The 23,492-nt window shown below is 38.9% G+C and overlaps 1 protein-coding gene across 1 annotated transcript in view; it reads right to left on the bottom strand.

The window, feature by feature from the left end:
• Window positions 1-1,761: 1,761 nt before the first annotated feature.
• The window catches only part of PARP8 (poly(ADP-ribose) polymerase family member 8), a 139,833-nt gene continuing 118,102 nt past the window's right edge, over window positions 1,762-23,492 (bottom strand). Inside the window, exons 17-26 of the mRNA XM_072416682.1 lie at window positions 22,837-22,902; window positions 21,483-21,550; window positions 19,274-19,322; window positions 17,927-18,039; window positions 16,737-16,809; window positions 15,274-15,343; window positions 13,657-13,733; window positions 12,625-12,694; window positions 10,965-11,049; window positions 1,762-8,535 (exon numbers count right to left, since the gene is read on the bottom strand). Coding sequence (XP_072272783.1) covers window positions 8,433-8,535; window positions 10,965-11,049; window positions 12,625-12,694; window positions 13,657-13,733; window positions 15,274-15,343; window positions 16,737-16,809; window positions 17,927-18,039; window positions 19,274-19,322; window positions 21,483-21,550; window positions 22,837-22,902 — 774 coding nt within the window. The 3' untranslated portion in view covers window positions 1,762-8,432. The remainder of the gene's footprint in view (window positions 8,536-10,964; window positions 11,050-12,624; window positions 12,695-13,656; window positions 13,734-15,273; window positions 15,344-16,736; window positions 16,810-17,926; window positions 18,040-19,273; window positions 19,323-21,482; window positions 21,551-22,836; window positions 22,903-23,492) is intronic.

The raw sequence follows: 23,492 nt of genomic DNA, 5'->3' as shown, positions 1-23,492 counted from the left end.
CGTATTTAGGAAACTTTGTATGAACACATGTATGACATTCTGACATTCTGATTGGATGAGGATGAGTGGACATCAGGACAACTTAGATCTACCTGATAAGATTTACTCAATAAACATGGCCTGTACCTACAATCAATATTTAGCAAAACATTGGATACAATGGATATAAAAAGTGTACGTAGCCGTTAAAATGCCAGGTTTTTGGGATGTATAAAAACGAGGCCTCAATAAATCATTTAAAAACTTTTCCCACCTTTAATGTAACCTATAACCTGTACAGTTTATTGAAAAATAAAAAAATCTCTTAGGGGAAAAATACAGAAAATGGAAGAAGTATGATAAGCTGGTTGCAGAAGTGTGCACACCGTGATCTAATACTTTTGATTTAAATACAACATTCAGTCTTCTTGGGTTGGAGTCTACCAGCATGACTCATCTTGACTTGGCAATATTTATCCGTTCTTCCTTGCAAAATGCTCCAAATCTGTCAGTTTGCAGGGGCATATTTTATTCACAGCCATCTTCGGGTCACCCCACAGATTTTCTATTGGATTTACGTCTGGGCTCTGGCTGGGCCAATCCAAAACTTTATTTTCTTCTAGTAAAGCCATTTTTTTATTGATTTGGATGTATGCTTGGAGTCATTGTCGTGCTGAAAGGTGATGTTCTTCATCTTCAGCTTTGTAGCACACACCTGAAGGTTTTGGGCCAGAAGTGACTGATACTAGGACCTGTTCATAACTCCCTCCGCCTTGAGGAAAGTTCTAGTTCCAGCTGAAGAAAAGCAACCCCAAACCATGATACTGCCACAACCATGCTTCACACAGGGTATGGCATTTTAACAAGGCTTAGTACACTTTTATATCCACTGCCCACGTCCAATCAGAAACAAAATAACTTGTAAGCTTACAATCGTGCATCTCAACCCTGTACAATGTAAAACCAAAAGAAACTTCTGTGCCTGCTTTAATGAATATTCTACAAAGCCCTTTCTCAACCTTGTTATCATGAAAGAATCCCGAAAATAGTTTCCAGGTCTCAGAGAATGGGAATGGAAAGGCAATGCCTCCATTACATTGATAGTCAGTGTGGGGAATCGCTTCCTTATATTGCAGATCAGCCAGGAAGAACCCTTTTGTGTTGGTGGTCAAGGTGAAGTGCCACAAATATACTGGGGGCCAGTGCAATGCCCCCATTACTTCTGTGGTCAAGGTGAAGTGCCACAATTATAGTAGTGGTCAGCTGGGGCCTACACCAGCTGGCTATGTCATGTTAAAGATAAGAAGCCATTACATGGGACATAAAAAAATGATTTGCATGAAACGACCTGCTATCCCAAAATGAGGAATATTCCCCTTAATTCTAGGATTTATTTTGGAATAACACCTGTAGATATGTTGGTCTCTTAAAGAAGGCTCTCCTATAGTGCCCGGTTAAATTCCAACCAAACTATTAAGCAGAACTCCATGGCCCACGAGGATACATGGAATCCAGATTTCTCTTGATTGATTGATTGTTCTTTCACCCATAGCAAGATCACTGTGTGATTCTCCTGTACATGGGGTGGGATTAGCTGATCCTAGCTTTGAGTTGAAGTCATTGGACGGGCTCCTACATAAAGGAATAGAAGGCAAAGTTTCTAGATCTATGAAATAAAACACATTGATCCCGTAGCTCCCCACCTTTAGTTACAACACTCATGGCCCAGTTCACACTTCTCATGTCACTTATACCACACACAAGAAACAATGAGAAGTCCCCTTTCTTTTCAAATCTTCAATTTTATTCCCATTCACCCTCCATCCCTGAATATAACAAAACAAGGAGAAGAGAATACCGTTTTTATAGTACAAAAAAAGGTTACAAATGTGTTACATTTGACCGTAAGCACACAGTTTGTCATTTTAACAACTTGAAAAGGAAATGTATAAGCTTAGCTTTGTTTAACAGGTTCACTTATTGTACCAATAACTATAAAATTAAAACTGCTATGATACAGTATCAGCAAAGAGTCTGAATCAGAAAAATACATGTATCAAAAGTCTGGAATACTTAAATGAATTGCCATAAAATACTTTTAGAGCAGACCATTATCATACATGGCTATTAGGACTGGAGAGAGAATTTACTAGTTACAGATCTAGGTTTAACATATTGTGATCTACTTGTGGCATCAATATTATAGGTTGGCGGTAATACATTTGTGTCAATTCTCCACCATATTTTACATTCTTCTTGCAATGGTAATATTGCCATGTTTATCCTTGTTATACAAACATATGTATCTGATGCTATTAAACTGCACTGAAAGCCTAACTGTAGCCAAAACTATTTGTAGTGCTCACTGTGTACCAATGGGAAGTTCTCTATTGCTAGGTGTTTCTTGAGCAATGAGCAATTTGTGCCTCCCAGGTCAGATCAGGTGACTCCAATGATATTTTTGGCGATGTGTAAGGGTGGCATTGTTGCCAAAGATCGGCAATATAAGAAGCAATCTTCTAGTTGACTGCCACGCTAGTGTATTGTGAGCTGTGGATATAGGTATTATAGTAGGGGTACCTTGAAAATATTTCAAGGGTTCCCCTATGTAATAATAGTCAAGAACACCCTTTATTAGACCATTATAAGATATAAAATCATGTGGATGAATATCTGTTTAACTGTGGGTGACTGCAGCAACTGAACTAAGCTCCAAGCTGTTCCCATTTGGAATGGGAGCAGTTGGGAAGCAGTTTATGCACAGGTTTGGCATAATTGTGGCATAGTTCATAGAGGGGGTCACTTCCAGATGTGTGGATGCTTTACCTTCTAGGGAGAAGAACTACATAACAACCTCCATCTTTGCTCCTCCTTGGCTCATAGCGGCATCTTGCTAGGGAGCAGCTAACTGCTTGGTTTTCCACTGCAGGTGTGAAAGGTGACTAAGTGGGAAGGACCTGACCTTCTGTTGGGTTTAAAATACTGTCTGTATCCCATTTTAGGGAAATTGTACTTTGCTTCCTGTCCTATGTGTCATTTATCACCTAGACAGGATCCAAAGGGTTACCATAAAAAATCTGATATATACAGTATATATATATATATATATATATATATTGCCATGTCTTTGTTGGAGAAATGTCCTCATCATGTCCTGTTGCAAGTGTTTGAAAGTCTCCCCAATAGGGACACAGTGAGCATGAAAAACCCCACCAAGACTTTATTTTCACTATGTGCTGCAGATTTTTCAAAATGTGCTCATGGTGCTGTGTGTTGCATTTGGCAGCCCATTAGTTTGGATGTGTAGCCCAATGCACCACACTGTGTTGTGTACATTACCACTTGTGCTAAAGTGCACTGGAAAGATGGTTGGGGTGCCATTAAAAATAATAGGCCACCCAGAGCACCAATGCATGAAAACGACATGCTTTAATACAACACATGTGTGAGAACGAGCCCTGTGGGTTTGCTTTTTGGCTGGAGTTAGGCTTTAAAAATCCAGTGTTTGATCCAGTCTCTATATAAAGTAGGACGCCATATTTTTTTATTGGTGAGCTTGGAATTTGATACTTGTTTAATTTGTTATAATTTGCGTTTTTTTTGTTTTTTGCAGTTAGCCCTTCACAAAGGCGGTTTGTATGGAAGAATCCATTGACATTATTTGTGCTGTTTCAGTCTTTGTGGACAATTTTATAAAAAAGGAAAATGAAAACCGCTTATGAATGAACTCGATGTCTGTGGAGAGGTGGCTACAAAGCCTAAACTATAGCTGCTGCTTGGAACATTAACAACCGTGTACATAAAAGTAATCAGCTTTTTTTCTATTTATTTTTTTTTTGCGGTTTTGCAAAATGTCTGGCCCTTATATGAGATCACAATGATAAATGAAGTTCACAGAGGACAATTGGCAGTGTTCTTTAATGGGATAATTGGAACAGGAGTCAGCTATATAGGAAAATATCATTATCGCCCAATGACCTGTTCAAGGTCTGACCAGTAAACTTTTACATGCATGAATGTTATTAATTCTTCATTGGCATGCACAAATGCAGCAATTCTCAAAATACACCAGGATGATTCATATATTCAACATAATTTAGGATGGGTTTTAAGACCTCTTTTAATTGAACAGAAAGAGCAATTTGAATAGGAAAAGGAAGACCATTCCAGAGAGTCGGGGCAGCTCTAGAAAAGTCTTGGAGCCGTGCGTGTGATGAGGTTATGATTGAGGAAGTCATTAGTAGGTCATTGGAGGATGACCAGAGAGAGAGCGGCTGGGGTGTATTCTTCTATCAGGTCAGAAAGGTAAGTGGGACAAGAACTGTGGAGGGATTTGAAGGCAAAGCACAGGAGCTTGAGTTTGATTCCCAGGTGAAATGGAAGCCAATGAAGAGAACTACAAAGAGAAGCAGCAGAAGAGGAGCGGAGGGAAGGATGGATGAGTCTGGCTGCAGCATTCATAATAGATTGTAGAGGAGAGAGTCGGGTTAGTGGAATACCAGAGAGGAGGAGGTTACAGTAGTCCAGACGAGAGATGATAAGAGCGTGTACAAGGCATCTCCTGTCTGGATTACTATAACACCCAAACTCTTTGTAGATGCTCTTGCCTATAAGAAAACTCCATGACCATGATTCCTTCAGTTGATCATTATTTACTTTATTGTAGAAAGACTCATGATGTAATGTATGCCATGTATGTCCAAGGAATTTGGTACACATATGTTTTAATATTTAAATAAATTAGGGTTTTATGAAAATGTTTGTGAATGTCCGTTGATGAAAGATCCCTTTAAAATCGGTAACAACATTTGTTTGTATGTTTTGTATTCTTGGCGATATTGGATGTGCCACCATACTTTTACCAAGTCCTAGCCTTTGTGGATAAAATACTAATCCCTTGGCCGTATAGAAGAGAAATAATCATCAACTAGTTGCTAAAACATCCCTTTCCAGATCAAAGGAGAGGAGAAAGAATTGTGGTGCTATGTCAATTGTGAGGGTGATTTGTCACCAAGTAATACAATGTAGCAACCTTTATACAATACCTATATTCCATCCAAGTATACCAATACTATATAGTTCAGTTCTACAGAAATTATTTCTCCTAATGCCAAAAAGGAAAAATCTTTTTTTTTGATAAATGATAGCAGTCAGTGATTGATTTCTCAAAGTGTCATCCATAAATGTACATTGTGTGGAGTGATCACCAGAAATGTAGCAGTAATGGACCCTAGTGGACATATACCAGGACTATAGCTAAAAATTAAAAAATGGTGATCAAGGTGTTTAAATCAAACTCCACTGAGCCCCACTGTATCTCATTGGGTTCTCCATTTTTAAAATGCCAAACACCAACGGAAGTGCAAAACAAGCAGATTACCACATAATAATTCTGGTAATCTCCATCTCTCAATAAAAGAATATCGATCTGCAAAAGTAAAGCCCATTCAGTGTTTTACAGTGTTTTACTTTAGGTCTCATTCAAGCTCAGAAATAGGGGGGTTAATATACGGCTTAGTTTTGTGATACAATAAGACATGTAGATAACTTGTGTTCTATGAAAACCCTCACATACACTGCAGAAGCTCAGAGGAACCTTCTCACTTTCTTTTGGTCTGCTTTACGGGGTTGCTGGGCTATACTTTCTTATTGGCAGTTTTATAGAAGGTATTCAAAGGTCTCATGCCATCATCATAAAGCTCAGTATTAAGGGGGTGAAATGTATCTTATCTTTGGGTTTTTAGAATAAGACACGTAGATACCTTGTATTCTAAAAAAAAGGTAATATGCATTGCAATTGCTCAGTGGAGGCTCCTTGGTTTTTTTTTGGGTCTCATCACGGATCTGGAGGGTCACACTTTTTCATTGGCAGTATTGGAGTATTTAAGGTTCCAATTCTTTCATAAAGCTTAGTAATAGCGGGTGAAACTTTATAACAGCAGTAATACGGACTGCTGTAGCTTGGTGTAGGCCTCTTGGTTTCCTTTAGCCCAGCTTATGGGCTTGCTGGCAGTTTTGCAGAGGGTATCTACAGGTCTCATTCTTTCAATAGTAATATAGGGTGATTATGTACATTATTTTTGTTTTTTTATGATAGAATAAGACATGTAATTACCTTGTGTTCTAAGAAGCTCTAATATGAACTGCTTTACTTGAACAGAGGCTTCTTGATTTCCCTTGGCCCACCTTACAGGCTTGCTGGGTTGTACTTTGTCAGTGGCAGTTTTATAGAAGGCATCAGCAGGTCTCATTCTTTCATAACGCTATTAAGGAATAGGGTGAAAATGTTTAGGTTTTGTGATGGACTTAGATACCTTGTATTCTAAGAAAATGTTAATATACACTGAAGTAGGTCATTGAAGCCTTCTTAGTTTCTTTTGGCCCACCACATGGGTTTGTTGGGCCATACATTCTCATTGGCAGTATTACAGAAAATATCTACATATCGCATTCCTTCATGAAGCTCAGTAACAAAGGAGTGAACATGTACCCTAATCCTTGGCTTTATTATAGAACAGGACATGTTAATACCTTGCTTCTAAGAAAGTTCTAATATGAACTGCTTTACTTCAAAAGAAGCTTCTTGGTTTCCTTTGACTCTCTTCATGGGCTTGCTGGGTTATATTTTCTTATAGGCAGTTTTGCAGAAGGTATCTACAGGTCTCACTCCTTCATAAAGCTCAGTAAAAAAAGGGGTGAAAATATATATTACCTGGGTTTTATGATAGAATAAGATATCTGTAGATACCTTGAAACTTTAATATACACTCCAGTAGGTCATTGAAGCCTTCTTAGTTTCTTTTGGCCCATCTCATGGGTTTGTTATTGGCAGTTTTGCAGAAAATATCTACAGGTCTCACTCCTTGATAAAACTCAGGTTCTATATTAGAATAACACACGTTAATAATCCGTGTCCAAAGAAAGCTCTGATATGAACTGCTTTAGTTCAACAGACATCTTATTGTTTTCTTTTGGCCCAGCTTATGGTCTTGCTGGGTTATACTTTCTTATTGGCAGTTTTGTAGAAGGTATCTACAGATCCTATTATCTTTCAACAGATCCTATTATTTTCCTATTAAATTCCTATTAAGGGGTGAATATGCACCTTATACTTGGGTTTTATGACAGAATAAGATAGATAGATACCTTCTAAGTGTTCTAAGAAAGCTTTATTAAGAATAGTTTTAATGGAATCCTCTTGGCTTTATTTGGACCACCTTATGGGCTTATTGAGATCTAGAAATTTTCATTGGCAGTTTGAAAATCAATGTATAGGTAGCTATAGGAAGTTGGTCAGATTTAAGTGGGCTTTTACTACAATAGTAAAGTTAATTGACAAGCTACAGACATGTAAATCAGAAATCAGCAGTGACGTTGCAGAAAGCCCCATCCCCTTGGATCGTCTTATTCCACTGTAGTGCAAGCACAACCTACAGTGACAACTCTGCTTTGAATTCTAGAGCAGTTCAGCATTGTAGCCATCCCCACTCCAGAAAAGGCTGATGGACTTCACTGGCAAGACTGTAGGACTTTACAGGAAGACTAAGGGGAATCTGCAATTGCAGATACACTCATGATTAAGTCTTGCAACATTGATGTGAGGCTACAGCTGTACTTTAAGAAGGCATAATAATGGCAAACTGAGTGTTTGTCCCCTCTAGTGGGGGAAGAGTCTTGTTAAAACTTGGATATGACATGAAAAATCATCTTAGGTAAACACTGCAATAAAAAAATAAAAATATATGCTTATTTGAAAAGTACTCCACAGACATTCCATGTTCATTCCTCTTGCAAGTAAATGCATGGAAAGCCAAAAATTAATAATGGTACAAGCAAAGGAAATGTAAAATGTAGATGCCAGTATGTAGACGTCAAAATAACGACGCCCTTACAAAATACCCCAAAACACCCATTTCAGAGATCTGCCGTTCAATATATAATACCGTCTGAAACCAAATAAAAGTTTAGCAAATTCTATCTACAGTACTTATGGTGAACATTTGAACCTGACTTCCAAAGAAGCACTTCACATATTACAATAATAATATTATATTCCAATTAAATTCATCATAAAATCAATAAAACATTTCGGTTTGTTTATTGCAAGGAAAACCCATAGCTATTCTTAGTAGAAATTAGAACTGTTTGACATAAATGAAGAACTAAGAAAACTTATTATCACAAATCCAGTTACTGCCTCTGATTTATGTTTGACTGTCTTGTAGAAACCACAGTATATTATATAATTTCATATGAAATGATTTTGTTGTACCAGAAGATAAGCCTCGTAACGGTCAAATGTTTAAAATAGGAAACAAAAAGGATTATTTTGAAATTTGTACATCCGTGTGTTATAGCAATAAAGAGTAATAATAAATATAATCCTAATATACGTCAGTTCAAAGTCCAGCTTTGATACTGATGAAGCCCCCACATTCAACGAGTGCTGAATTTTATCCAGTAGCTGTTTGGTTACCGATGACTCGAAGAATCTCCTTACAGCTACTTGGCTCTTGTGTGTTGATGCTTGTATCTCCTACTTGACCATCTTCATAGCTTAAAAAAGAGAGAAAAGAATTATTTAAAATCTTTTACCTTTTGAGTTGAATACGCAGTACTCCATAACTCCAGGCTCAAATCCCATACAGAACATTTTCTGATTTGGTTTTAGATACTAGAAACCCACTATTATTATTATTACTATTATTATTATTAAACAGGATTTATATAGCGCCAACATATTACTCAGAGCTGAACATTAAATAGGGGTTGCAAATGACAAACAAATACAGACAGTGACACTGGAGGAGAGGACCCTGCCCCGTAGAGCTTACAATCTAATAGGTGGGGGAATCAACACACAATAGGATGGGAGATAAAGAGTGGTGGGAAGTAGTGACAGTTTCAAAGGACAGAAGAAGATTGGTAGGCAAGTTTGAAAAAATGGGTTTTGAGTGCTCTTTTAAATAGGCAAAAAGTAGGAGCAAGCCGAAAAGGACGGGGAGTCAGGGCAGCTCTAGAAAAGTCTTGGAGCCGTGCGTGTGATGAGGTTATGAGTGAGGAAGTCATTAGTAGGTCATCGGAGAAGTGGAGAGAGCGGCTAGGGGTCTATCAGGTCTGAAAGGTAACTGGGACAAGAACTGTGGAGGGATTTAAAGGCAAAACACAGAAGCTTGAATTTGATTCTAAGGTGAAATGGAAGCCAATGGAGAGAACTGCAAAGAGATGCAGCGGAAGAGGAGCGGAGGGAAGGATGGATGAGTCTGGCTGCAGCATTCATAATAGATTGTAGAGGGGAGAGTCGGGTTAGTGGAATACCAGAGAGGGGGAGGTTACAGTAGTCCAGACGAGAGATGATAAGAACATGTACAAGAAGTTTTGTGGTCTCTGGGAACAGGTATACTAAGCACAAATAAAATAGTCTGATTTATTAAAGCTCTCCAAGACTGGAGAAGATAGACTCTCATGGAAGAACCTGGTTGATCCAACAAACCTGTAAAGGATCTGGTCCAGGTTTGAAAACATTTGCTAATTGACACTCCCATGATAGTCTATTGCCTCCATCCTTGGAGAGCTTTAATGCATCAGGCTCAGAGAGTCAGAGTGAAGCCAGAGTTCTCCTATAGGAAAACAGCTCCAAGAGTTGTCCAGTGGTCCAAGAGATTTTCTCAAGAAGATCTGGCTTGAAAACCTAACCTTATTATTTCAAGTGAAGGAGCACTGTCTATACAGTGTGTGATTGTGATCAGCAAGAGACTGACAGTGAAGTATCTTAAAACGGAACTAAATTTCCACTAAAGAATTTAACTATCAGGCAGTTAATAATTATAGAAAAGGGACAGGCGATATTACTTTTGCAATAATCTCTCCTACCTGCCTGACTGCTCTGGGTGTCTGCCAAAAAAACTGAACTGAACATAAATGGGAATAAATGAACTGGGAGAGAAGTCATCCCTGCCTGGCCAATCAAGAAGGCCAGGATAGTCTTATGAAACTGAAAAGAAGAAGATGGTGGTGCCCTTCAATGGAACAGAGACCGGTTAGTTTACCAGGTAAGTTCTGCTTTAAATGTGTACCAGAGGGTGCTTAGTATTGTGACAGGAAGCTCTGGGGGTTTGAACATAGGCTGATCTACCATTGTTTTCTTGAATTTGTATGTCTTACATTGGTTTGTGAGGAATTCATCAACTATTTACCTGAATATTTTGCTTCTGCTTAGCAATGGCCTTAGAATGTATACATGTTCTTTACTGATTGCAGTAAGCTTATTGGAATGTAAGCTATGGACTATATGACATTCATATATGTATTGAGCAGTGTTGAATATTGTGTACTAAGTGGAGCAACGTGGAGAATATATTTGTACAGCACAGGGTATAGAGCAAAAGAGTGCAGACATGAAAATTAGACAGTACAGCACAGCATGAACAAAATGGAGCAGTGTGGAGTATATGATGTACAGCACAGTGTACAGAGTAGAGTGAAGTAAAGTTTGGAGTGGAGCCATGTAAAGTCCAAATTGTACAGCACAATGTGTACAAACTAGAAAAAATTGGAGTATTAAATATACAATATAGTGTACAGAGTAAAATTATGTACAGCAGGTGAAATGTAGATTGTACAGCACAAAATGCACAAGCTAGAGCAGTGTGGGGTATTTATTGTACATCACACTGTGCAGAGTAGAGTGGTATAGAGTGGAGCCATATAAAATGCAGATTGTACAGCGCATACAGACTGGATCAGTGTGAAGTATATGGTTCTTACAGTATACAGATGGACAATGTTGGGTATAAAATGTACAGCACAGTGTACACAGACAAGCAGTGAAGAGTACAGTGTACAGCGTACTGTATAGGGTGGAGCTGTGTGACATATATAGTGTACAGCACAGTGTACAGTGTTTGAAATATGAAATACACAGCACAATTTACTGTGGGAGGAATAAATACTGTACAGTACAAAAGTTAATGTATGATACTTACACAAAAAAGAACCGTGTACAGACATGATCAGTATTAGGAACGACCCAGATCTCCCCATGTTTGTGCAATTCTGGTGAAGTGATCACTGTAAATACACAATGAGAGACAAATGTCAATCAATAGCTCATGCTATGAATAATTATCGGAGAAATTTGGAATTGACAGGTATACATGTATTTCAGCAATGTTTTACATGCTCTGTCATATCCCGTACCCTTGAACAATAGAAGAGGGATTCTGTGACACTCAAAAAAATATGACAGGACATACTGTATGTAAAGGAATACAAACTGAGTCATGTTCCCGCTCACTGGTAGGTTTAGTGGCTGGCTTTGTATATCTCCCCAGATGCTTGGGGCTATTCACCTGGTATTGTCCACACGGTGGATTCATCCATTGTACAGTTTAACTAAAACAGTTATCAGAATAATTCTACTACTTGATTTTACCATTTGAATTCGGTTAGCAAATCAACCCAAAAAATGGGGTCAATTTGAAGTTAACTGACAGCGAACAGAGGCAAATTTGACCAACACTATTCACCATTCTGCATTCCTGTACAACAACCCAGGAGGCTTGAAAATGTAAACCCACCCCCTTTTCACTTTATGTGGCTCCCTATTGGTCTTTTACTGTGATTGGCTACTTCACCAACTAATAGGAAGGAGCAGTAGGGCTAGCCAAGAAGCCTGTTGCACCTTTGAAATTAATTTTTTGTTGCTGAAACTCTTGGGAGCTCTTGAATGAATCAGACCCAACTCATATGCAAATTTAGTAAGTGCCCCATCTTCTTCTTTTTTCACCCTTTGCTAGAATGAAAAACTGTAAGCCAGTAAACATATTTCTTAAAATAAAAGTTGAAAATTTTTTAACCAGTAGTAAAATAACTAGAAATCTATTGTGTATTAACTGTAATACCTGTATTTGTATTAACCAGATCTTTAAATCATTCTTTGCATGTTGCAATATATGTTAGAACTAGGGATGAGTGAACTGTCAGCTCCGCTCCTCTGATTGCTCTTGCAGCCCTGTAGTATGTGTTCCTGGATGAAGTTTCTCTATGCAGGAACACAATGTGAGCCTCGCTGGCTGCTCATGAATGAATGCAGCATGGGAAAAATCCTCTGATTTTTCCCACGACCACGTTCATTCATAAACGCAAGCCGCATGACTCACTCTGAGAGGAGGAGTATCATGGCTGCATTTATAAATCCTCCTCTCATTGAGGGTTCCCCGGGCATTACAGGTTGGAATGAGGGCAAGCTAATCTGCCCTAATCATTCTAATCTGTAGTGCCCGGGGATCGCTCAATGTCAGAACGATTCCCACGGCTGTATTTATGAATCCTCCTATAGTGATTTCCAATGGTTTCGCGAAATTTCGGCTTTTTCACTGCCATTGGGCAACATGGAAGCCCTATTTTTTTCAATATGCAAAGAAGAGTTAAAGGCCTCACTAACCTCCTTCATCACTTTCCTCTCTAATATATTGGAAATTCCAAAGGGGCTTGCAAAATATAAGACTTGGGAAATTAAAGTCAGTATTTGCTTATTGAGGATTCTGAGTTTGGGATCTTTTCTATCACAAGCCAGATTATTTATGGGTTTGGCATAAAAGTTCAACACACACAAAACACAATATGGTTTTTAAAAAAAGTTACCTTCACATAAGGCTATACATTTCAAGTTACGGCTTTGCAAAAATTGGGATTGTTGTCCTTTTTTCTGTGACTAACAGACAAAACAATGCAAAAAAAGAAAGAAAGAAAAATAACTATTATAAGGAGGAATATGTATAAAGTGACTTCTTTATAAAACAACAAAAAAAATTTGTTGTGAACAATATTGTAACAAAAATTCAGAACATAATTAAGCTGAAGCTAAATCTGTGTATAGACTTTGCCTGGTTACTCCTTTCCCCATCACTATGTACACAAAATAATAAATAAATGCTTTTCATTACATATCCTTTTTTATATGTGTATACCATGGCTGATGGCAGGGTGATGTACATAGACTCCTGGAAACAGGAAGCTGTGGTAACACATACATGTGATGCTGAGCCTCCATGGTTGAAACAACCTAAATTCAATGAATAAATATTATAAGCCAGGGTCAGTTTAGATAGTGACACTAGGGCTAACTTATGTTGGACTTCTTCCAACCAGGGAAGAGGGCAGGCTCTATCTGACTTGCAGCTGTTTTACTAAAGCTCTCAAAGACTGGATAAGATAGACTATTGCAAGGAAACCTGGGTAATCCAACAAACCTGGAATGGTTTTCTTAAAACTCATTTTCTATTGGTTGGCTGGAACATCCAGGTTGTTCCATAATCGTCTATCATCTCCTGGTCTGGAGAACTTTAATAAATCCGGCCTATTGTGAGAAGCTCACAGTGTGCAGTGAAATCAGAGAAAGCCGGAGAAGAGGAGATGGTGAGACTAGAGAGAAGACTGGAGGGTAGCTTTAATATGTTTCCTACACAACAGGTTGTATGTGACCTCGGTTGGCTCAGAGACAATATTGTCAGGCCACTATAGGATAATAAGAGCTCATGTTGAAATGGGGCTTTGGAACAGTCAAAAAAGAGAATTATAATATCACATTGTAATCACCCCACATTGTAGAACCCCATTCTACTTCAAATAGTCCAGAACCCCTTTAAGCTTGGTGCCATGTCAGCTATAGGATACCTGTGTTGTACTACTGCTTTTACTGCCTGATGGTGGGTCGTCCTTGGCGGATACTTTCTGCTGCTTCTTGTTCATCCCTGTTTGGAAAAAATACAAATATGAGCAAAATAAATATTAAAGCTGAACCGCGGAAGAGAAACACTACAATTTAATCTGATTAGGTATCCATTAAAAAAAAAATATTCTTATTAGTACATACAATTAGCCCCCTGCGCTGCGGCATCCAGCCTGGGGAAAGAAGGGCTGACACTGTGACAATCAGGGCTGTACTGCTTTGCACTGGGCTGACAGTGACCTCTTTAGTGTTCTTCAATTATTTGGAATCTCACACAGTTCAAATTTACATATGTCAAGCTTTTTTTGGGGGTTTGGCTTGCAAGTTAGCGCGCTCCCATTTACTCCAACAGTTCAGTATAGACTACAGTTAGGAGGCTGTGTCTGACATGTGTTGCAACCCCCCTACACCAGTTTCTTAACTTTTTTGATGCCTGAGGAACCCTTAAATAAATTTCAGGTGTTTGGGCAACTTTGCCATAATCAATTAAAGGGAAAATATTAATTGTATTGTTTCCCAGTGGTAAGAATGCCCCCCATACATTGGTATTCATAATGCCATCTGTGTCAGAACTATGATCATAATCACAGAACTATGCAGCCACCATATTATATGAGGTCAATCAGTCACAGTGCAAGGAACCCCTGATAAGATATGGAGGCTTATACGGAGTCCTGGTTACGTAAAGCTGCCTTAGACACAGAAGGTCCAATCGAGATGCACTTGAAATGTGGGCAAAGCATAATAATCATACCCTTTTGCTCAATTTCATGCTTGAAAGCACACATGAACTAAGGTTCCACTTTTACAAAAGCCCTATCAGGCAGGCCATTACTCCAGAAAGGGATGGCCAATGTCCCTTTTTTGCAGTAACGTATCTTACCTACCCGATCGTTCCGGCTTTCTGCACAAAAAGCTAAGCTAGGTATGGGCAGCGTCAGTTTTGGAATCCCAGCAATCCTGACTTCTTTATTGTGTGTGTCAGGGATGAATGAATGTGGGAGTTTTATCCTCCCGAGACAAGATAGCCAAAGATTATCTATGGAAAAAGTAAAAGAGGGAGATGGCAGTGCCCTTAGAAAAAACGCAAATAGATTTAGTTCCACTTTAAGCAGCACTGCACTTAACATAAATTTTCACTTTACATCCCGGGAGGCTCTTGGGTTCTCCTTCTGGGCTCGGGCATGCACAGAAGGAGCTCTTTCGTCAAAAGGGGAAAAAAAAAGTTCTTTTCCCAACTACGTCACCCGATCTCATACCTGAGTCAGGTGACGTAGTAAGAAGAACCTGAAAGAAGAGGGGAAGATCCCGGGGCCTGGAGCACCAGCCTGAAGACGGATACCGGGACGACACAGGACCTGATGGAAGAGACCTCCGGACCAATCGACTGGTCTGCGGGATGGAAGGTAAGTGTATTTTTTTGTTTTGGCCTTTTTAAGTTTAGTTTCTCTTTAAGTGCAAAAGACAGCATTTCAAAGCAACATCAGTCTACACAAATCTTAATTCATATACACCAATAAAAATTAAAATTTACAGAATGGAACCGTGAAAGGCCAAGTTACCTGAGTAGCCAAACGATATGCTTGCTAAAGGGCTAAGATAGATTCCGCTTCCATACATGGCACCATGAAGCTGAAACAACAAAGGTTTCCATCACTGTTCAGAAATCAGTTTATTTCATTATCAGTGCTCATGATAGGGCATACAAGTGACAAGTAAATCAATACATATAAAATACCTAACAGGAAACTCTTTAACTGACAGCCCGAGGTCAACAGGAGCACTGGACAGAGTTTATTAATTTGATAATAATGTGCAGGACTTTTGTAGTATGTCTGCCTAAATGTATACAAGGATAGTTTGAGATAAATCATATCGGACAGAAGGCCAGAAAATCAGATCACACACTTTTGTGGCAGCAGGGTGCCAGGAATTTTAAAAGCATTTTTTATTATAAAGGAAAATTAATTGTGGCTATTTCTAAAAGAAGGATCAGCTAAAACACCTTTGAAGAAAAGAAAACATTTAATGCAACATCTTGAAGTTTGAATCACACCATGAATGCTACATTCATATGGTAAACTTTGTGAAAAATGATTCACTTTAAGGTCGTTGCAGATGACAAAAGTGGCACTTAAAGCATCAGGAGGACAAGAAGTTTTACTATATATAACTATATAACTGGTTATGTATTATGTAAAAGTAATAACACAAAAGACTATTGATCTGGCAAATATGTGATTATCCTAGAGGGTTCAGAAAGAAATTTAGTTAATTTATGTTTTTTTGCCTTCCTCTGGATCAACCAAGGATTTTATTTTACTTTATTTATATATTTTGTATTGGTTGGACTTTGTATTGTATTTGTATTGGATGTCTCTTTTTTTCAAACCGACTATGTCTCTATGCCATCTGTTTTCCAATGTAACCCAAAAGTATTCAGTAACTTTAACCCTTGAGTTCCTCAACTTCAAAGTTACTGAACAATCTCTTTATAAACCTGCTCTTTGCACACAGGGGTACGGTCATGCTCAGTCATGCTAAAACAGAAAGCAGATTTCCACAAGTTGTGGTAGAAGATCGAAAGGATGTATGCTATACCCTTAACTGAAGCCTTTACTGAATGCATGTGAACTCGATAATTTGGAGGAAAGGCCACAGAATTTGTACAATGTATGTTGGTGTGAACAGACTACAATAAAAATGTATTTATAAAATGCTAAGTAAATTATATAAAATATAATAACACTGCTGGAGAATACAAACAATGAGGATATTTATGTGAACGCAGGTCCAAATTCAGGCTAAGCCAGCCTTTCTTGATGTTTTGATGTGATGCTAAAGGTATTTTATCCACAGCTCTTAGTATATTAATGTGATGGTCAATGGGAAGAATGTCTCTTACATTGCATGTCATCCTTACAGATAAACAAAAGGATCCTATTACTTTCTATAAAAAGTGCATCAATATATATATAAATCATAAGAAACTTCAGGCACAAATAGTAAAATATATTACCCTTACCTGCAATTTCGTATTAGAAGCTACTACTAATCCGTTCCTCAGGATGGAGTGCCAGTTTTCAATGTGCGAGCCACTGCAATAGTAAATATGGGATACTAATGTTGTTTCATAAATTAGTTACAAACACCTATAAATGAACACTTCTCGTTCTAGACTTTTTTAAGGTTTACAAATGATCTGACATTAATTTTAAATAAAGATCAAATACTGTTCTAAAGGGTAATTTAAATTCTTTTATATAAGTTTTGGGTAGAGTAAGGAAGGTTTGTACTCCTGCCATGCTAATATTGCTATCTGTTAGGTAGATCTAACTTCATCATTTGTTTGAAGATTGTTGTCCCTGGGGAAGAGCATAATTGGGAATATGAAATGGTTTCACTATTGTCAGAACGGGGGAATCTTTCAATTGAAGAACCTAAATCATGTTCTTTAATGCAGAAGAGCGGAACAATTTACAATCTGCAAAATATTAGACTTATCTGACTTTTTGGAATCTTCAACAATCCTGATCAGGCTGGAATGGTGTGTAGCTGCACATGGGAGATCACTCATTCATATAAGCAGCTTTGCTGGGATTGTACACTGAGCTTTGCACGCTCAGATATGCAAAGTTCAAAATGCCTTGACGGATGGAAGTCAATCTTGAGGACTGGGAGTTTTAGAGCAGGCTACATTTGCATGGAGACTACCCTAGGTATCACCCACATATCTTCCCACCACTACATATCCCCCCTCCTATTGTGTGTTAATTTACCACCTACTAGTTTGTAAGCTGTTTGGGGCAGGGTCCTCACTGTCTGTATTCATTTGTCATTTGCATACATTGCAAAATTTTTATTGTACAGCGCTGTGTAATATGTTGGCGCTATATAAATCCTGTTTATTAATAATAATAATAATAATAATATTAATAATAATAATAACAATAATGCTGAACCTCTGGGGTTGAAAGGACTGTAAACCAAAGAATAAAATGGTGGGCCAGTGCCAGTTAGGGAGAGGGAAGGGCTAGATGCTGCTGGGATGATGCTAAGAAATATTGCAGCTCTATCCACCTTGCTTCTAAGTATTTTCAGTACAGGAATCCTATACAATTGTGCAAGACTGTAGAGAAGGCTAGAGTTCAGCCTTAAAGTATTTTAGCCTTTCTTTTACTTCTTCCAAAAAAAAAAACTTTAGAACAAACTTACTGAAATGCAAATGTGCTCCCAAAGAGTTTTTTAGCAGCTCTGAAATTCGCTTCTTTGGCTGGTGGACTGCTGAGAAGTAGGAACTGGTGAGGGGTGTGCATAAATTTCAGTTGCTGTGAAACATGAAATATTCATTGAAATATTAATATGCTAATCCAAATCAATAACTCTGCTTAATAACTGAGTGTAAAGAAGTAGAGATGCAAAAGTACACATTAGGTTTTTAACTAAATCAGGTTCTGAATGTAAAACAAACATTTTTCTAAGATCCTTTCCCATCCCATAAGTGCACCTAATAACCATTGTGCTAACTATCTAGCAATATTGAAGTATAAAGAAATTTTGGTGAGGCCTCCAGTGACTTTGTGCAGGTTTTAGGCTGCACAGCGAGAAAATGCTTCAGCTCTGATTTGCTTCAATTTTAAAACAAACAGGAAAAACGGTGCAAAGCAGCTTCATGCATTGAAGCAGGGCAAAGCTGGAGGCTGCCAAAAACCTGTCATTGGAAAGCTTTGATGGCCCATTTCAGATTGCTTTAAGAAACACATTTTGAAGCATCTGAAATTTATTGCAGACACTTTCCTGTGCCTGAATGCCCAGGCTGGAATAAAATAACAGGTCCTCAGTACATAAGACCCTAAATCTAACCTTTCGTCTCCAGGACAAGGAGCTGATCTGAAGCGCTGCAATGCTAACAAGGAGAGCAGACTACAGTGATAGAGAGATGGGGCATGATTTATGAAAGTTCTCCAAGGTTGGAGAGGATAAGCTTTCATCAGTGAACCTGGGTGATCCAGAAAACCTGGAATGGATTTCATGAAAGCCATTTGCTATTTGCTAGCAAATGTTTTGAATCATGTACCAGATCTATTCCAGGTTTGCTGGATCACCCAGCTTCACCTGATGTGTGATTGGCTTCACTCAGCCAATGAGCTCATTAGTCTGCTGCTTCTCCTATACTGTCCAATCATAAAGCTATGGGCAGGAACAAGACCAAGATGACTTGGTCTTGTCCCTGCCCTTAACTTTAAGGGCAGGGACAGCATAGGAGAAGCAGTACCCCAGTAGAGAAAAGTCTGGTGACAGGCTGCCTATGCTCTGCGATAGGGCTGTATAACTTAAGCTCAAATCCAGAAGCTCAGTTTCAAAGTAAAACAGCCCCATATGCATTTCATTTGTGTATTTAGCTGTTTCACTTTAGCTGAGCTATAATTCTATCAGAGCCGAGGTATTGAAATGAAACTAAAAAAGCATGCCGCACATAATAGTAAATAACACAATGTACAGTAAGCAATTCACGTCATTTCATTGACATTAACGCAATGGCATTAAACCAGCAAAACTTACCCTGGTAACTGGCAATTTCACAATATGAGATCTATTACTTGAAATCACCCTGGAAAAGAGAGAAGCGAGGAATAAACAGATGTTCCTTTCCACTTAGTTACTAAATCTCACTGTGTGGAGGGAAATTTGCATGGTAATTGTGGAGAATGGCACATTTTGTAAATATCTTTTGCAGACACTTCCTTCATTGCCTGTTCTGTCAATAGAGATCTTCATGTGCAAGCTAACAAAGTAGAAAAGAGTTTCTATAATTACTGGAGTCTCATTCACTGGGCTAATGTGAAAAACACTATCTGCTCACCGCTGAAAAGATTGTGATTACAGAAATGAGCCGCCAAGGAAAGCCAGCCTCCGTAAATCATAATGTGACACAAATATACCATCTGTAGAAGGTAAAGAACATTATCCTGAGCAAGGCGAATTCTGCAGGAGCTTCAGAGATGAGTTCAGTTCTATACTGTGCTCAATAAGACGCTACAGGGAACAACACTCATGTACTATCATGGCAACCCTTACATTTACATATACAGTATGGCTCTATGTTTGTCCCCTCCATTGTGCTTCCAAATAAAATAAACTCCCCATAGAGATCTGGCCACAGCTCCCTAGTACCACCTCAACCCATGCTGGCAGTTATAAAAAATAATGATATGGAAAATCCACTGTCCCCCCAAAAATGAGTAGATAAGAGGTAGGCATCTGATGGAAGGAGGTTAGCCATTCCATGGAAGCTCCTAATTGATTGGCAGAATACCCAACCCTGGCTCCAGAATTGGGATGTTGCAGTGCATCATCATGACAAAGTAAAGGAAGAAGTGAGAACTGTATTACAGCTGTGATTTTATGGCCCTAAACTACATGCACACAACCCCATCTGTCACTAACTTCTAGGAGTGTTGCATTTCCAACTGCTGTGGTTCCTTCCATTGGCCCCCAGGCAGGGGTGTAGTGGGGTGGGCATGTGTGGGCACGCGGTGCCCGCACTTTGTTCGGGAATGAGGCATTTACATAACAATGATGCACATGCCCCCTCTTCTTTTTTTTTACTGCCCTGGTGCCCTGCACATTTCAAAATTAGAAGCACACCCCCACATCAGACACATGGGTACATTAATGCCTTCATCCTATACCACTTTCTGCTGTTCCATCTGATGGCTCCATTGTCACTATCATCCCCTATAGTGATGTAGAAACAGATGGAAAGAACCCCAGAGAATGATGTGAGATGCTGACATCTGAACACACCTTTAAAGCAGAACTAAAAACAAAACGTTACCAGGGGGTTGAGGTTCTTGGCACAGGAGACATGCAAAGTCTCTTTTGCCAAGAAAACAGACCCCCTTGGTGGCTTTCTAGCTTTTTTTGCTTACGGGACACATGCAACATGCAGTGTAGAGCCTGGCTCTGTTCCAGTCAACTGATAGACCTAGATGCAAGGTACAATGCAACTGCTGCGCATGTGCAGGAGTTACATAATCAGTGGCCTCCCGATGATCAAAGAGGATCACAGTTGACTTGAAAAACTCAGCAGGGAATGCAGTAGTGCCCAGTTCCTGGACTGGCCGTCACTGCAGGACTCATAGGAAATGGTAAGTTTGTGCCAAAACCAGCAAATATGTGAATATTCCAAAAGCTCACTCACACCAACAAAAGTTTAGTTCCACTTTAAGAAAGCTGGATGTAAAAGTTCTCTGGGCAACTTTGCAAACTTTATAAACAAGGACCGGTAAGGATAAAGTCTACAGGGGCTTCCTGCTTTCCATTTTTAGCTTACTTTTTAGGACAATATAGGAAAGTGAACAGGAAATGGGAATAAGTGAAAACATGTTTTATTTGGGCAGACATAATAAAACAAACATTATGTTTTCCACATACCCCAAATCTGTTAAATAGGTTTAAATATTGCCATCTGATTTTCTAGCTCTAAGTGTATACAAGTCCCTGATTCACAAAGTCACTCTGTCCATTATCCCAGATTTCGTCTTTATTTTACCAGCCTGCCACCATGTGGAAGTATCTTGCAGTAAATCTGCTTGGACGCATTATGGTTTAGATCCCTGTTTATCTGACGGCTCTGATATTTCAGTTTTCTGCTCTGAGGATAGATTTCCTATTTTTCCAATAGCACAGCAACAAAATTTCATTAGGAAGATAATGCATTTCTCAGGAAGTGCTGTAGACTGTACAGTGTATAAATAGCAGCACAAACCATTGCAGCAAAGGGTGGGCCAGGGGATCTTGCTTATCCATCTGCTTCTTGATTTCCAAATAAGGTGCCTGGAGCGATAAAAATAAAATACGTATAACATAACCGTGCAATCTCTAAACAAACAACACACAGGCAGATTTAATGCTGAGATGAAGTAAGATGGACAATTGTATTTGTCCGACCAAATGCTATTTAAATGTAAGCCATGCCATTAATTAGTAATGGTAGCATTGGCTGTAATACAGAAATGTATAATAAGTGTTTTATAAGGTCGTATGAGGACAGGCCGCCTCACTCATGGGAACTTCAATGCTAAGAGGCAGGTTACTCGGGTTACCTGCTGCCGCTTGTCAATCTGCATCACTTGTATTACGTATCAAATATTTTGGAAGGGAAAATGAACACAAAAATCAGCATAAACCAAACACACAATACAAATATATATAGATATATATAAATATATATATATATATATATAGTCTGTTCAGCCCACTTTGTGCTTAGACTGCATAGCCAGAATGTTCAGGGGGAGCAGGAGGAACACTGTCAGAAGTTGACATCCAGCAGGCTACTAGTTTAGAAACAGTCTCCTGTGGGTGATCCATGGGCCCAGTATTCTGTAGAGGGACCTGTGCTCACAGCTTGCCACCTTGCAGCTTGATGGGCATTTGACAGAGAACACTAGGATTGACAGGTTCACCAATAGTACCCTGTTCCCTTTATAGATGACAGCAAGTAACACACTGAGCAACAGTTCACTGTAAATGTTATCCAGCCTGCAACATTATCCAGCATGACGGGTTTTCCAGTAGGTCGGTGACGGCTTAGGAGGGCATATCCTTGAAGGGCTACACAGACCTTTAAGTGTTAACTAATAGTACTCTGACTGCTGTTAGTTGTGATGTGATCAAACTGTGGTCAGACATTATGTTTGTGCAGTGAGGATTGAGCTCCTCCTGGTGCAGCACAACGCCTGGCCTTATGTGGCCAGAGTGTTTAGGCGGTTTCTGGATGATGCAAGGCACTGATGCCACTGACTGGTGCCTAGATTCCCTAGATATGAGTTCCTCTGGGACATTAGGTATCAGTGAACCCAAATCCAAGTAGCTCATAATGCCCTAATTCAGGTCTGGGAGGAGATCCCCCCGGACACCATTGTCTATCTCATAAGAAAAAAGGGCAGATGTTTTAGGAAGTGCATGCAGGCACGTGAATGAAAAAGGTATACAACAACAGTCAAAAAGAAACTAAAGCACATTTCAAAATGTCGGACCCACCAAATAGCATCAAAAACAACCACATTGTATGTGTTTTGTTTTTTTTACAGAAGTGAAATTGGAGTTTAATGGCTTACTTGAGTCATCTCTCTAATGGAAGCGATGCTGTCTAGTGCCTTCTGAACTCTGTCGTAATTCTTTTTCTGTTAAAAAAAAAGAAAAGATGTATTAGAAACCTGCATTGCTATTAAAAACAGATGAAGACTTATCCCACCTAAAAACTGATGTTTCATTTCGTAGATGGTTTTCGATGTTGCTCAGGAACTTCAATGGACTTTGTGGTGAGTCCCCAGGTCTGTACTTCTGCCATTGCTATTATGAAAGGGTACTACTTTTATTTTATATTGTGGAGAATTTAATTAAAGCCAGGCAGTAGGAACCAAAATTCTGGGGCAAGAATAACAAGAAACATAGTGGATAGGTCCTAATATTGTATTAGTTTTAGTCTCTGCAAGATATCAGAGTGGGAAAGCTCATCGGACTTTACATTCAATTTAAATATAATTTATGGGTAAACTGAACTTTTCAAAGGAACATCACACAAAAGGATTGACTATGGGTATAATTTACATCTTATGCCACACCCCAAAAACATCAACAGTAAAAATACATGGAATAAAAAATAGAGGGCTTTGTAGACATTAATAATCTTACACAAAAGAAAAATAATACTATTTGACAGTAAGCCAGGCTGGTACACTTGTGGTGGATCTCTAGATGGGTTATTTCTTAA

The sequence above is a fragment of the Pyxicephalus adspersus genome, chromosome 6 (assembly GCF_032062135.1).
Source record: "Pyxicephalus adspersus chromosome 6, UCB_Pads_2.0, whole genome shotgun sequence".
Taxonomy (NCBI): Eukaryota; Metazoa; Chordata; class Amphibia; order Anura; family Pyxicephalidae; genus Pyxicephalus; species Pyxicephalus adspersus.
This window is presented reverse-complemented; position numbering and strand designations above follow the sequence as displayed.